At 56.1% G+C, this 15,461-nt stretch overlaps 1 protein-coding gene across 1 annotated transcript; it reads left to right on the plus strand.

Annotated features, from left to right (window-relative positions):
* The first annotated feature begins 255 nt into the window (after window positions 1–255).
* On the plus strand, window positions 256–13,602 carry SCNN1B (sodium channel epithelial 1 subunit beta). The gene is made up of 13 exons (XM_036392425.2): window positions 256–306; window positions 4,575–4,893; window positions 5,995–6,394; window positions 7,569–7,762; window positions 8,025–8,128; window positions 8,563–8,726; window positions 9,166–9,273; window positions 10,909–11,026; window positions 11,559–11,634; window positions 11,821–11,878; window positions 12,269–12,330; window positions 12,711–12,786; window positions 13,135–13,602. Exons 2-13 carry the CDS (start codon window positions 4,583–4,585, stop codon window positions 13,498–13,500), a joined length of 2,037 nt encoding a protein of 678 aa, XP_036248318.1. The 5' UTR covers window positions 256–306; window positions 4,575–4,582; the 3' UTR covers window positions 13,501–13,602.
* Window positions 13,603–15,461: the final 1,859 nt, after the last annotated feature.

A 15,461-nucleotide genomic window follows, 5' to 3' on the forward strand; every position in this document is an offset into this window, starting at 1 on the left:
AGGATTCTGTTCCTAAGGTCCCTTCCTAACCAAGTAACTCTGTGATTCTGTGAGGTTCGTGCCACCGGTCCCGGGCTGCGTTTGACGCGGCGGGAGCAGGAGCAGCAGAATCAGGCGCCATTCCTCGGGATGTGCTGGGAGGAGACCAAAGCGCTGCTCCAAGGAACCGGGCCCGGCCGGGGAGCGCTCTCGGCACGGGAGGGCGGGCCCAGCCGTGCGGCCGGGGCGGGCCGGGGCGGGCCGGGCGGCGGGGCCGGGCCGGTGCCGGTGTCGGCGGGAGCGCGGCCGGAGCCGCACGGGCGGCAGGTACGGGGCACCGGGGGCCGGGCCGGGCTGTGCGGGTGGGCGCTGCCCTTCGGCCGAGACGCTGCCCAGGGATGCCCTGGCATCTCTCAGCGCCCGCGGGCATCCCCGGGCAGCGTCTCGGGCCGAAGGGACCGGCTCGACGGGACTGGCCGTGGTGTCTTTGCTACACTCCTGAGGTCACCCGGTCTCTGCCTGGTTTGGCAGCAGCGGGGCAGGTTTTCGTGCTGGGCAGGGGTTTGGGGTGTACCCGGCGTGCAGCAAGGGGCAGTAATTCGCATTTAGCCCTTATTTACCCAGGGGTTTCCTTTAATCTTTCTGATAAAAGAGAATGGGAGCAAACTGCATCTTCGTGGAGTAGTTCAGTGTTTGGTTTGGCGTTGGAAATGTGCCATCTCCCGCAGGATGGTGCTCCCAGTGAGGCAGCGTGTGCCCGCAGCATCCCAGGGGATGCAGTCGCTCTGCTCGTCTTGGGGGTGTGCTCCTCTTACTGTCCAGGATTCCTTGCCCAAGCAGCCAAGAGAACTCACAATGTGACCTTCCTGGCACATGAGGAGCACGGCTTGTGATTGTCCCGAGAGACAGGGACATCATGGGAGCCACAGGATCATGACTGGGTTGAGTTGGAAGGGACCTCCAAGTCCACCTCATTTCACCCCCTGCCCTGGGCAGGGGCACCTTCCACTACCTCAGGCTGCTCCAAGCCCTGGGCACCCTGTGCCAGGGCCTCTCCACCCTCCCAGGGAAGGATTTCTTTCCAATATCCCATCCATCCCTGCCCCCTGGTAGTGGGAAACTATTACCCCTTGTTGCCCTTGTCACTCCAGGCCCTGTCCCCAGTCCCTCTGCAGCTCTCCTGGAGCCCCTTCAGGCCCTGGCAGGGCTCTGAGCTCTGCCTGGAGCCCTCCCTTCTGCAGCCCCAGCAGCCCCAGCCCGGCTGCAGAGCAGAGGGAGCTCAGGGTTGGGCAGGGCGGCGGGAGCAGAGTGCCTGGCACACGGTACAGCGTCAGGGCAGCGCTATCTGACTCCAGACTGTAAATTCTCCTGAGTGCTGCACGCCTGCCCGGGGGCTGGAGCCCCGGAGGCACCTGCGTGGGCTGGAGCCGTGGGCGGTGGAGCTGGCACGGTGTGCCCTGGCCACTGGCCCTGCACCGGCAGCACAGAGCATCTGCTGGGAGCTCTGACCCCACCTTGAGACAGGCTTTCATTGCTCACTGGCACGTGGCTGCTCCACTTTTCAAACTGCCAACCTGTAAACTTGTGAGGTAATAAAAGAAATTCCTCTAATTTGCAAAAGTACCACTAGGGAGATGTCTCATTTAGGAAAACTAGGCTTTTCCCTCAGGGTTCAGGGGAGATGGCAGATGAGCAGCTGGTCATCATAGAGGAGTGACTGGTGTGTCTCAGGAGAGAAAGTGCTGAGCAATCACAGTGTCATCAGGCTGGTAGTGTCAGCGTGGTTTTGCTGCCCATATCTGACTCTGGAGCTTCCAGGAGTGGGGCAAGTTTTGCTTATGACTTTATTTCCTTCAAGTGGCAATTGCCCTAGGAAAACCCCAGAGGAGATTCAACAGAGTCAACAGGATCATTTCGTAATGTGGGAGTCTGATGTCACTGTGAGGTGGAGGAGTTTCACCCAGGGTGATGCTGGGATGAGGCAGGGCTGGATCAGCTGCTGGAGACAGGGAGGACACGTCCACAGCACAGAGAAACCCCACTGGAACCAGGAGCAGGTTTCTCCTAGGATGGCTTTGGTCATCACAGGGATGCAGGTGCTGCCAGGAGAGGGGCCATGGCACCCTGTGGGCACACACAGGGTCTCACAGCCCTGGGGTCTGTGACCAGGGCAGCCTGGAGCAGAGCAGGGATGTAATGCAGTGCTGGCTCCCCAGAGCCACCTGCAAAGGCTTCAGGGATGTGTGTCTGTTGAGGGGGTGGCCCCTCTGTGCCCCCAGCCCTGCTCAGCTCCTGCTCCATCGCTGCTCCTCTTCCTCCCTCCGGAGGGGCTGTGGGAAGGAGACACAGTTGTCAGTGCACGGATGGAGAGTGGGTCCTTACACCCCTCATTTATCACCTCTCTGCTCAGGTGCAGCCCACTGATGGGACAGAGCAGGACCCACCCCAGGCTGGCACCAAACCTGGCACCAACCCTGCCCTGAGCAGCTCTGGGCTGAGCTCTGAGCACTGTGCCAGGGAGGAGCCCCCAAAACAGGGCCTTGGGGCTCACCTGGGGCAGCTTCCAGCTGTCAGCAAGGAAGGAGCCTGTTTGGGAACACTGGAAATAAAGGTAGGAAGAAAACTGTTAAAATGAGAATATACATCGCAAGAAAGTCATCCAGGCATATTCAAATGCAGCTTTTGCTTCTTGCCATTTCTTTTATTCCATATAAAAAGGAATCATTTCTCCCAGCACTGGCAGGTTGATGAGTGACCCACAGAGACCAGCACACAAGTGGGGTCCCCCTGTGGCAGGAGCCAGTGGTTGGTGACAGCAGGGACGGCCGAGGGCACGCAGCTGGCAACAGCAGCCAGGCAGGGGCTGGAAACTGCAATCTGATCTAAATCTGTTACTGGATTTGTTAAAAGGCAGAAGGTATTTCCTCGTCGGCCTCGCTGGGCTCCCAGATGTAAAGCAGCTCTGGGCTCTGTAAGGCAGGGCTGGCTCACACTGCAGGGCTGGGGCAGCACCGCCCCGGGGCTCGCACCTCCTCACAGCCTGGGCAGCTCGGACAGGCTGAGGGCACTGCCCCCCTCTGCTGGTATCTGCCCAAACCCCAGCCAGGCTCTGCTGCAAGGCGTGCTCCCTCCACGGGCAGGGGAACCTCAGCGGCACAAGGGCATGGAGGATGGGATGGTGAGGTTGGGAGTCCAGGGGTCCCAGTCCCAGGACACGAGTTCCTTGGAGAACAAAGCCTTTGTCTAGAGGAGTACAGCCTGCCCTCGGAAGCAGCTGGGGTTTGTTCTTCCCAAAGTCCTCTCCCACAGAGGATCACCTACATCTAACATCAGAGGTAATAGGCATGCAGTGAAAACCATCACCTCTCTTTGTGTCATGCAGCGAGACTTCAAAATCTGTTGGGTTTATAGTGTTATCAAACTCTCCGTGTGCTACTCAGGAGAACTTGCAGATCTGGCCAGCAGATCAAGGAATCAGTATCACCTTCTTTATTTTTGAAAAGTGTGAAGAACCCACCTCCTTTCACTCCCCAGGGCCCGTGCACACCTTTGCTGCCTTCTTTGCTCACCTGCAAGTAATGCTGTGTCACTCTCATTCCTGCCCTGCCGAGTGCTGCTCCTTGGTGAACTATTGCTGCATTATTCCGCCACTCTTCCTCCCAGGATGGGGCTATTCCCAGCATTAATCTTTAACTCTGCTCTCCTGCAGCTTAAATCTGACAAATGTTCTGATTGGCTGCCTCAGGTTCTTTTTGAAATCCTGCCTCGGGATGTTAAGATTTAGTAACACAGATTCTAACCTTAAAATAGCAGCACAAAATGTTCTATTTACTCACAACATGAATGCCAAGTATGCAGCATCCCTCACCAGAGCAGAGGAGTGGGGGGGCATACTGATAATATCTGACAGACAAAGGAATTTGGTTGAAAAAACCAATCTGGTTTCCCTCCTCCAGCAGGCAGCAGCCCTGGACAGCATTCCTGGTCCTGGGAAAGGTGCTGCTGCTTCCAGCTCCTCTTCTTCTGTCCCTCTGAAAGCTGGATGTGCTCTAATACTTCTTACTTTAAAGAAAAATTGTCTCAGGCTCCATGTGAGGTTGATCCCTGAGCACTGTGAGCCCGAGCTCTACCCAGGCCAGCTCCTGCGTGTACTGCTTGGTCCATCTAGCGTTGGCTGAGGCTGGGACAGCATTCCAGCTGTATCAGAGTGCACACAGCATTCCCACTCCCCGAGCAGCACCTGGGCAGGCACTGCCACACTGCAGGGCCCTGCCAGGCTCGGGAGTCACCGGGCACGGCCACGTCCCGCAGGTCACTCAGCTCTGGTGGGGCCAGCAAGAACCCAAATGTGACAAAACCATTCACCACCCGTGGAACTGCCAGTCCCAAAGCTCTCCTGCAGAGGAGGCTGGGTGCCATGCTGCTGCCATGGCATGACCCTGCAGAACATTTGAGTGTTTTCTGGATTACAAACCATGGCCGTGCCATTGCAGTGGCTGCCCCACTCCTGCTGGGCTGCCCAACCTGGGGCACCTGGTGTGGCACAGGCCCTGCTCCTCTCAGAGCTGCTCTGATGTCTCTTCTCCTGCTTGCAGGCAGCAGCATGAACCTGAAGAAGTACCTGGTGCGGGCACTGCACCGCCTGCAGAAGGGCCCTGGCTACACCTACAAGGAGCTGCTGGTCTGGTACTGCGACAACACCAACACCCACGGCCCCAAGCGCATCATCAAGGAGGGGCCAAAGAAGAAATTAATCTGGTTCTTCCTAACGCTGCTCTTTGCATCCCTGGTGTTCTGGCAGTGGGGGATCCTCATCAACACCTACCTCTCCTACAACGTCACCTCATCCCTCTCCATTGGCTTTAAGACCATGAAGTTCCCCGCAGTCACCATCTGCAACGCCAACCCCTTCAAGTAAGCTTTTCTTCTCAGGATTTCCCCATGTGTGCCCTAACCCCTCAGAAACATTGCCAGTGTGAGGTACTGAGGGCCCGTTCCTGTCTGAGACATCACATTAGGAGCATCAATGGAGTCTCCAGGTGTCCCTAAAAACAAATAAAGAACAATGTGAAGATGAATGGCTCAGGGCCAGAGGAGGGTTCATCTCCCCGCAAGTTCTCCTGGGCTTCACAGAATCCCAGAACAGTTTGGGTTGGGAAGAGACCTTCAAGTTCATCTTATTTCACCCCTTGCCCTGGGCAGGGACACCTTCCACTATCCCAGCCCTGTCCAACCTGGCCTGGGACATTTCCAGGGCTCCAGGGGCAGCCACAGCTTCTCTGGGCACCTGTGCCAGGGCCTCCCACCCTCATGGGGAAGAGTTTCTTCCTAACACAGTTTCTGCACATATCAGTCAATCTAATGAAGGTTTTTACCTCCCTGCAAACTTTCCTCAGCTCATAAAAGAACCAAATTCAGCTCACCCTTCCCAGCTAGAATCAGTCTTTCCATTTTTTCCCACACTTTCCTTCCCCTTCCTTGCTGTGAGCATTCTTCTCATTGTTCGTACTCCAGTCACTGAGAGCTGGTTCCACAGTCCTGTCTGCCATAAAGACAGAGAACTGAATTGTGATTTCAAAGGAGTCACTGATTTTCGTTAGAGTTGCTTTAAATTTATCATTGTTTTAAATCCATGCAATAGTGTAACCCAAGGCAAGACTATCTTGTGTAGCTCCCAGCCAACACAAGAATTGCTTAGGGGTAGTTTTTCCTCCACTTGCTAGAGATGTTTTGTGTAAACTGCAGTGAATTACTGAACTAGAACCAACGTGGCCCAGCACGGGTGTGTTCAGCCCTGCAGCACTCCCTGTTTATCCTCTCACTGCTCTGCCCAGCTGCAGCTGCTGGGACACCAGGGTCCGAGCTGGCCGTGCTGTGCGTGGAAGCTCCCCTTGTCCTGCAGTAAATTGAGGCACACTCTGAGGTGCCCAGGAGGGTCCAAGCCAGTGGTGTGGCAGGTGAGCTGCCACGTGTCCCCACACGCTGGCACTGCTGGTCCCACTCCCTGTCCCGCAGGTACTCGGAGGTGAAGCCCCTGCTGAAGGAGCTGGACAGGCTCATCGAGGCAGCCCTGGAGAGGATCCTGCAGCCCACGCCAGGCAACAGCACTGAGAACATGTCCCTGCCACTCGACCTGGAGCTCTGGAACCAGATCCCCCTGGTGCTCATTGACGAGCACGACAAAGACAATCCCATCATCCTGGACATCTTTGAGACCAACCAGACTGCTGTGGACAACGAAACTGCCATGGACAGCAGAGCCAATGTGAGCAGTGACACTGCTGAGGGCCACCAGCTCTATGGGACCAATGGAACCATGGACAACGAAACCACTGAGGGGAACCAAACCACTGCTGCACCTGCCCCAGCCAACACCACGTTGGAAGAGAAAAAGTACAAGCTGGCAGTGAAGCTGGTGAGATGAGAGGGGTCCCACAGTGGCAGCGGGCAGAGATGAGGGATGGGTGCCTCGGCAAGGATGCAGCGGGGAGATCTGTGTCTCCTCTGCACCAGCTGCCCATGGCCCTCTGCCCTGGGGTTCTGCTCTGGCTGTGCCACGTCTGGGGACTGCCTGTGCCCAGACCCTGCTGCAGGCTGAGCCCAGGACAGAGCCAAGGCAGGGGTGGTCCCTGCAGGCTCCCAGGCACCTTCATCCTTTCCTGGGGTCAGGCACCCAAAATGCCAGGGAGAGGCTGTGGCTGCTGCCCCATCCCTTTCCTGCTGCAGTCCACAGTGCAGAGGCACAAGGTGATCCTGGAACCCCTCACCCCTGCTCCCATGGAGGCTCCAAGGACCCTGCCTGGGCAGACCTCGGAGGCTGGGGAAGCTACAGCCTTAAAGAATTGGTCCAAAACTGACATTTTCTGTTAACTGGTGGGGTCACCCTGGGGATGATGTATAACCTGCCCAGCAGGGAAATGTCCCTGGGGAAGGACCCTGTAATGACAGCCAGCTCAGTGTGACAGCCGGCTCAGAGTGACAGCCGGCTCAGTGACAGCCAGCTCAGTGACAGCCAGCTCAGAGTGACAGCCAGCTCAGTGACAGCCAGCTCAGTGTGACAGCCGGCTCAGTGACAGCCAGCTCAGAGTGACAGCCAGCTCAGTGACAGCCAGCTCAGAGTGACAGCCAGCTCAGTGACAGCCAGCTCAGTGACAGCCGGCTCAGTGACAGTCGGCTCAGAGTGACAACCAGCTCAGTGACAGCCGGCTCAGTGACAGCCGGCTCAGTGACAGCCAGCTCAGAGTGACAGCCAGCTCAGTGACAGCCGGCTCAGTGACAGCCAGCTCAGTGACAGCCAGCTCAGTGACAGCCAGCTCAGTGTGACAGCCAGCTCAGAGTGACAGCCAGCTCAGTGACAGCCAGCTCAGAGTGACAGCCAGCTCAGTGACAGCCGGCTCAGTGACAGCCAGCTCAGTGACAGCCGGCTCAGTGACAGCCGGCTCAGTGACAGTCGGCCTGTGGCCCCGTCAGGCTGAACCTCTCAGTCCCTGGAGCTGCAGGCAGGGCTGGCATGCGGGTGAGCACATGGGGAGGGGTCCCCCACGGCCCTGCTGTCCCCCAGGCTCAGGCTGCCTGCTCTGTGTCCCCAGTGCAGCCACCAGGGCTCTGAGAACTGCACGTACAGGAACTTCAGCAGCGCGGCGCAGGCGGTGACCGAGTGGTACATCCTGCAGTCCACCTCCATCCTCTCCAAGGTCCCGCTGCACGAGAGGATCAGGATGGGCTACCAGGCAGAGGACATGATCCTGGCCTGTCTCTATGGGGCTGAACCCTGCAACTACAAGTAGGTGCACACAAGCTCCCTGCTCCTTTCTGTCCCTGCGCAACAAACAGCACACGGGTTCCTTTCTCTTTTTAAGGTATATATCAGCTGCTAATGAGATTGGTATAGGTCAGCTGATAATGAGCTTGCTGCTGATTCTCAGCTCTAGCAACACTTCCCAGTGTTGGGAAGCACAGCTGCTGAGCTGGGCCCACCTTCTGCTTTATGTCACACCCCTTTAGTCCTCCCGAGAGTCACAGTTTTCTGTGTATGATTCCTCCAGGAATTTCACCCAAATCTACCACCCAGACCACGGTAACTGCTACATCTTTAACTGGGGCATGGATGAAGAGGCTCTGAATTCTTCCAACCCCGGGGCTGAGTTCGGTAAGGGAGCTCTGTGGTGGAGGAGGGGGCTGGAGGGGCAGACGTGAGGGCTCTGTCTCTTGGTGCCCATTTCTGTCCCTCAGGACAGACTTATGATTCCTCTGTCACTGGAGCACTGCAACAGGGAGCAGAGGCTTTCCAGAAGGGGATGAGCCCCAAAAGGAAAATGTGCCACACAGAAAAAAGTGACTACAGACATGTAGCAGAAGGGCATCCTCTGATGTTTGAAATATCTGAGGCAACACGCGACTGTTGCCAGCTATTGCAGTTCTGGGCATTCACCACCACAAGTGTTCCTCCCCAGATCAGGCTGCTGTGGCAGCCAGACTCTGGCTCTTCCCAAGGAACAGGGAGGAGAAAATAGACTCCCTTCTTTCCCCAAGCCTCACCTTCCAATACAATTCCTGTTGTGAGTGTTTTTTCTGGTGTCCCAGGGCTGAAGCTGATTCTGGACATCAGCCAGCAGGACTACATTCCCTACCTGTCCTCTGCTGCTGGGGCCAGGCTCATGCTGCACCAACAGAAGAGCTTCCCCTTTCTCAAGGATCAGGGCATCTACGCCATGGCTGGGACAGAAACCTCCATTGGAGTGCTGGTGGTATGTGTGGCATTCCTCGGGAGCAGATTGTCTGAGAATAATGTTATCTGATGGGACCCAAACCAAGTTTGCTTTAAGTCTTGGCTGAACTGGCTCAAACCAAAGGAGACGAGGTACACACCTGTCAGGGGCTGGAGCGCTTTATGGAGGGTTTTATGTAACGGTCCTGGCAAAGTGCTTGATTGAGGCCGGGATTCTGGGCTCGGGTCGTGGTTGTCTCTTTCTGCAGCACGTCAGAAGGGGCTTTGGCAGCCCCTGAGCAGCCTGGCCTGCCTGGATCCACCCAGGGAAGGGGCTGCAGCCTCCTCAGCTCTGCCACCGCTGACTCTCATCTCTAGCAAAGCCATTGGGGAGCACAGAATTACAGAGCTCTGGAGAATGGGCGCAGGGACCTGTGGAGAAGAGATGAGCACAGTCTGGTGTTTGGGTTTCTCCGCAGGACGAGCTGGAGCGGATGGGTTACCCCTACAGCGACTGCACCGTGAACGGCTCCGACGTCCCCGTCAGAAACCTCTACAGCCAGTACAACACCTCCTACTCCATCCAGGTGAAACACCCTCCGGATCAAACACCACTCTTTAGGAAAAGCCATCAAAGCAGTTAGATCTTTGCCTGTCATGTAGGGTACTGGGGAATCATAAAACCATAAAACCTTTCAAGATAATCAAATCCAAGTATCAACACGGCACCAGCACTGATAAACCATGTCCTCAAGTGCCACATCAAATGATTTTTGAGCACTTCCAGGGATGGTGACTTCACCACTGCCCTGGGCAGCCTGTTCAAATGCTTTACAACCCTTTCCATGAAAAGTTTTTCCTCATATCTGACCTAAGCCCCACATGGTTCTGTAGAAATAGTCATTGAGGCTCTGGGAAACTTCTGCTGGGACAATGTCAAAGTGACACTTCTCAGGAACCTGTGTTTCGTGAACACAAGTGATATTTACCCCTGAAGGGAGAGGAGTACAAAGGAGAGAGTCTCCCTCTGAACACTCCTGTGATCTTTAACTTTTTTCTCTTTGGGGGAATCAGGTAATTTTTCACCCTGAAAATGCAGCTGGTTTGTGCAGGAAGGGAGACAGCCCTTTGCTTCTTCATCACTCTGAAAATTGGATGAGAAAGTTGAGTGTCAGTAAACCTTGCATCTGTAGAAAATTAGAGGGCCAACATTAAGCAGAGGTTAATACAAATTAACCTCTAACAGGCTGTGCTGGAGAGAGAAGCAGCTCTTGAGGGTGCAATGTGATAATAAGGGAAACACCCAAACCATTTGGGGTGATTCACAGATGCACCTGGAGATCAGGAGGGCTTTGGGCTGGCAGTGGTTTTGTATTTCTACCTTTATATAATATAATAACAACTGGACCACTTTAGCCAGCTTTTGAAGATGCTTGTATAAGGTTTAAGCAAACACTCAGGAGGATTGCATTATTCCCTGGAAGTGCAAATGCTGACGGAGTTCTGTGCCCACGTAACGCCACTTCAGAGCCCTCTCAGCTAAACCAGGCTCTCCATCACTGCCTGGCTGCTCTGCACTCTGTGGACCTTTCCTATCACACGGAAATTCTCTGCCTGTCCTGCCCACACCGGTTAAATTTAATTATCTTCTCACAAACTTTGCTATTGCTTTGTGCTGCCTCGTGCAGAATCCCTCTCCAGTCGTGGGTGATGAACTTCACGCCTCACCAAGCTAATGGCAGTGCAGCAGCTGGAGCTGCAGCCACAATCCTCCCCAGAAGAGCAGCACCTACACAAAGATCATTCATTTGTCTGCTCTTTATGTTGAAGGATTTGGAAATTCCTGGCCTTAAAATGTAAAACCAGCCCTTTGTCAGTGTTGTGTAAAGCCTGGAGAGCACAGCCCTGTCTGTGGTGGAAGAGAACATTTGTATTCCCTTTTGGAAGCTTGAATGTTACTTCTGTGAAGCCCTGAAATAATCGAGAAATGAGCAGTTTCTTGTGTGAGTGGGAGCAGGTGCTGAGCTCCCTGCATTGCCCACGAGGTCTCACGAGTGGCCTGAAGGACTCCAATGCCCAGCAAGTCTGGCAGGCCCTGGCAGCGCCAAGATCACCTGTTCAGTGCAGGAGAGGGAGCTCCTGGGGGCAGAGGGGCTCTGGGGCCGCTGCCATCCCAGCAGTGCACAGCTCCCCAGGGCTGAGCGTCCCTCTTGCCTCCCCAGGCCTGCCTGCGCTCCTGCTTCCAAACCCACATGGTGGAGATCTGTGGGTGTGGGCACTACATGTTCCCTTTGCCTGAAGGGGTGAATTACTGCAACAACGAGGACAACCCAGGCTGGGGTAAGAGCTGCTGGGGCTTTCTGGGGCCGGGCTCTGCTGCTGTCCTTGCAGGTCCTGCACAGCTGCTCCCCGTGGGACGAGGCCACCTGGGCCCGTGCTGGGGAGAAGGGGCCGCGTTTGGTCTTGGCTGTGGGCTGGGGGAGCCCTCGGGCACCAAAGAGAGAGAATCGCTCACAGGGTATCACTCCAGGGCTCTGCACCAAAAATTCTGGGTCCCCTGGCAGGGGCAATGGAGGGTCCAGTGCCCGCCTGGGGTAGCACAGCTCTGTGCTGGCAGAGGCCAGGGCTGTGCCAAAAATACCAGCCCTGGGCAAGCTGGTTCTGTAAGAACTGCCTTCAGAAACTGACAGTTTATTTTTAATTTATTAGCAAAGTGCCTGAATGTTTTGCTCAAGTTTCTCAAGGAAAGGAAAGATGGCAAATCTGTGCTGAATGGTTATACCTAATATTTATTTTGATAAATGGAACTGATATACCTCAGTAACTGAGTCCTTATCTAAAGAAATACTTTAATTTTGTTTTCACCAAACAGCATATTGCTATTCCTCACTGAGATCCAGCATAAAACAGCGTCAGATCTGCATTGACTCCTGCAAAGAAACATGCAAGTGAGTACCTGAGCCTGACCTGGTTGCTGTGGAGGTGGAGGGATCCTTCCCGTTGACTCCATCAGCCCTGACTGTCCCAAAAGGGCAGCAAACCCTGCAGGGCTGGTTTGCTGTGTGAGAACTGAAGTTCCAGGGACTTCAGAGGAGGGGAAATCTCCCTACTAATGCTGTCCCTCTCCACTCCAGTGACACCCAGTACAAAATGACCATCTCCATGGCGGACTGGCCATCAGAAGCCTCTGAGGTAACCCCATTGCTTGGCTTGTAGCAGACACTGCTGGCTCCTGTTCCCAGGCACATGGGCCCTGGCTGTTGTCAGAGCACCTCTGCTGCAGTCCATGTTTTCCACACGCAGACCAGCCCAGCACCAGGGCATGAGGCAGGGAGGGACCCCCAGAGTGGCCCCTCCCTGCTGGGTTCTGTCCCAGTGTCAGCCCAAGGCTGTGCCCACATGGGACAGGGAAGGAGCACCCACTGCCCTGCTGAGGCAGAGCTGCCCTGCTCAGCCCACAGTGCCCCTCCAGCTGCACAGGGCGCCAGGGCTGCCTGCCACGGGGCACAGCACCTGCAGGGCTTGTGCTCTTCAGGAGCACAGGATGTCTCTACTCTTTCTGAACAGATTTTGTTTCCCTAGGACTGGATTTTCCATATTCTGTCTTATGAAAGGGATATGTCAACAAATGTGACTCTGGACAGGTGAGTGAAAGGAACAACCACTTTATCTTCTCTGCTGAGCCTGTTAACATCAGCCTGACACGAGCCCTGGCTCTGGGCCAGCGCGCGCGGGTGCAAATGCTCAGGGAGGACAAGGTTTGCAGCGTGTTCACCTGGGACACACAAAAAGCAGATCCAAAAGGCACTTCATGCATGTCCTCTGCTCTCCAGAGCTGCACACTGGGCCAGTCAAACGCAAGCATGCAGCAAAGTAAAATCAGCCTTAAGGACAGTTCCAATGTCATAACGTTTGTCACGCTGTACTGATGTCTTGGTGTCTCTCTGTCCCACGGCCAGGCTGGAGCAGAGGTGCAGGGCATTGACAGCCAGCTCCTCACTGAGGTGGGTTTTGCTCTTTACAGGAATGGGATCATCAAGCTGAACATTTACTTCCAGGAGTACAACTACCGCACCATCTCAGAGTCAGCTGCCACCACGGTGAGTGCCCATGCCAGCCCTTCTGGCAGGGCAGGCACAGGAGCCAGCCAGCGGGGACAGGCAGGGCTCAGTGCCCTGGGAGACACTCTGTCCCTCGAGGCTGCTTCTTGGCACACCTGCTGAAATGAAGTGGATGAAGCCACCTCTGCCTGGTGGCTCACAGCCCTCAATTCCTTCCCCCACTCCACCTCTCAGGGCTGTCCCAGCCCTGCAGGGCAACACCAGCACAGGAGGGGCCCCAGCAGGCAGGTCCCAGGTTCAGGGGCATCACCCACACCAGCACTGGCACGCGGGTGATGGATCGGGCTGGGGCACATCTGGGGGGCTCACTCTGCTCTCCTCCCACAGATCGTTTGGCTGCTGTCGAGCCTGGGAGGCCAGTTCGGGTTCTGGATGGGGGGCTCGGTGCTGTGCCTCATTGAGTTTGGGGAGATCATCATCGACTCGCTGTGGATCACCATCATCAACGTCATCAGCTGGTGCAAAGGTCTGAAGCAGCGGCGGGCGCGGGCGCGGTTCCCGGACTCGCCCCCGACGGTGTCGGAGCTGGTGGAGGCTCACACCAACCTGGGCTTCCAGCCCGAGCCCGTGGGGGCCGTGCCCGGGGCCCCGGCGCTGCCCCCCGAGCCCGGCACGCCCCCGCCCAACTACGACTCCCTGCGGGTGCAGCCCCTGGACACGCTGGGCCCCGAGAGCGACGCGGACACCGAGTGAGCGCAGGGCAGATGTCTGTCCACAGTCAGAGGGAATTAAAGCCCAGGCTGTCCTCTCCTATGACTGATCGCTGGCAGGAAGCTCTGCCCAATAAACCCTGCAATAAACCTCACAGAGTCAGGCTTTGGCTTTAGTGTGTAGGGCTTGTGTACATCAGTATTGCTGTAAAATCATGTCACTGTTTCTCGTCACCAGGTGGGTGGGAAGCAATTCCCAGTGAGCAGAGCAGGGTGGTGGCAGGGAGAGGACAGGATGTGCTCACAGTGGATGCAAGGCCGTGGCCTGGTAGATCACAGAACCCTAAAAGAGTTTGTGTTGGAAGGGACCTTAAAGACTGTCTCATCCTACCCCCTTCTCCAGCACTCTTGGCTGCAGGGATGTGGCACAGCGTGTGCCATACCATGGAGCAGAGCCTTGGGATGGCACCAAAGCTGCTTCTGACTTCTGAGGCTGCAGAATTTCCATTCCCAAAGAACTACAATGGAAACTGAACTCTCCCTTCACTGCTGGAGCCCCTGGGTGCCCTGTTGTGCTGCTGCCCGGGGTTTGTACCACTCACGGTGCGGGTGGGCACAGCTGATGGTGTGTGCCAAGAACACCACTCCACAGAGACTCGGGTGGGAGGAGGCACCAGCCTGTTTAATTATCATTCTTGCAACAATAAAAAGTTGCCATTAGCTTCCCTGCTGGCAGTGGGGGTAGTGCAGTGCTGGCAAGAGGTTGATGGCAGTGGCTTGGGAGGAGGAGAACACAGGGTGCCCACCCTGACACGGGGGCAGCCGGGGCCCTTGGGTGGTGCCTGTGGGGCTGAGCTGAGTGGGGCAGGGAGCTCACCTGTCCCTGGCTGGCTATGGGCCCCAGGAGCTTTCCCAGGAACCCATCACGGGGGATGGCCTTGCTGAAGTACCTCTGCAGAAGTTCAAGAGGAAGCACAATCCTGTGGTTAAACCTCGTAGCAGAACACGCTGTTCTGGGCACGGCGCCCAGCATGGGACAGCTGCAGAGAGGGGGGTCCAGGATCCCTCTGCACAGCAAGGTCCCCGAGCACTGGGTGCTCTGCTGCAGGGCCGTGGGGCAGAGCGTGCCCAGGGCCCCTCCAGCCCCTCGGCAGTGCTGGAAATGGTGGGGCCAGCTGCTGATGACCACCAGCAGCAGGACACAGGAACTGGGGGAGCATTTGACAGCTGAGGTGCCACCAGCACAGCTGACTCTGCCCCACACAACAGAACTCTGTGTTCAAAATTCACTGAATCCTGATGCAGGGAGTACCTCCTTCACATATCCACATTCTGCCCCAGCCCTTTCTCCCCCAGCTGGTTCTCATTTGAAGGAAGAAGGACCAACAGCCCCAAACACACTGCTCTGTACAGAACCACCCCACCCAGGCAGAGCCTGAGCTCAGCGAGCCCTAAACCCACCAGAGTGCAAAGAGGGCAAATGACAGCAAACACATCTGTAAAGACAGAGGAAGGCAGCCCTTACAAGCTGTCCTAGACTTTTCCTGTCTCCTGAAAGGAACATTTCCATCTCTGGGTACCACAAACTCACAAGCACAGCCTCCTTTCCCACAGGAGAGCTCTCATAGAGTGATGGCACTTGATCCCATATCACAGCTTAGTGGGAAACAAGGACCTGCCACCCTCCCCTCCTGAATCAGTGCTCACTGTATGCAGTGCCATCCTTGGCAAAGGCCTCCTAAGGATAAATCAGTGAAAAACCAGAGCACATTTCTTAAAACATGGGGAATGCTGAGAGCAAGAACCTGGGCATCATCTCTCACACTGTCACCAGCAGGTCCCTGGGATGATGGGCAGCAGGTCCCAGGCTGCTCACCCTGTCCTCATGACTTCAGCCCCAGCTGGCTGCCAGCCCAGGCCAACAGCAGCAGACAAGGAACAGCCCCAAAACCTTCCCCAGCAGCACTGGGGCAGGGGAAGGCTGGGAGAGGCACAGCCAGTGAG

Source organism: Molothrus ater, chromosome 16 (genome assembly GCF_012460135.2).
Source record: "Molothrus ater isolate BHLD 08-10-18 breed brown headed cowbird chromosome 16, BPBGC_Mater_1.1, whole genome shotgun sequence".
Taxonomy (NCBI): Eukaryota; Metazoa; Chordata; class Aves; order Passeriformes; family Icteridae; genus Molothrus; species Molothrus ater.

What these genes read in the sequence shown, in the direction of transcription:
- SCNN1B (XM_036392425.2), top strand. Translation starts at nt 4,583, where the DNA reads ATGAACCTGAAGAAGTACCTGGTGCGGGCACTGCACCGCCTGCAGAAG. An exon ending in ACAAGCTGGCAGTGAAGCTG is followed by an intron (nt 6,395 to 7,568) that starts GTGAGATGAGAG and finishes CTGTGTCCCCAG; the next exon opens with TGCAGCCACCAGGGCTCTGA. An exon ending in GGCCATCAGAAGCCTCTGAG is followed by an intron (nt 11,879 to 12,268) that starts GTAACCCCATTG and finishes TTGTTTCCCTAG; the next exon opens with GACTGGATTTTCCATATTCT.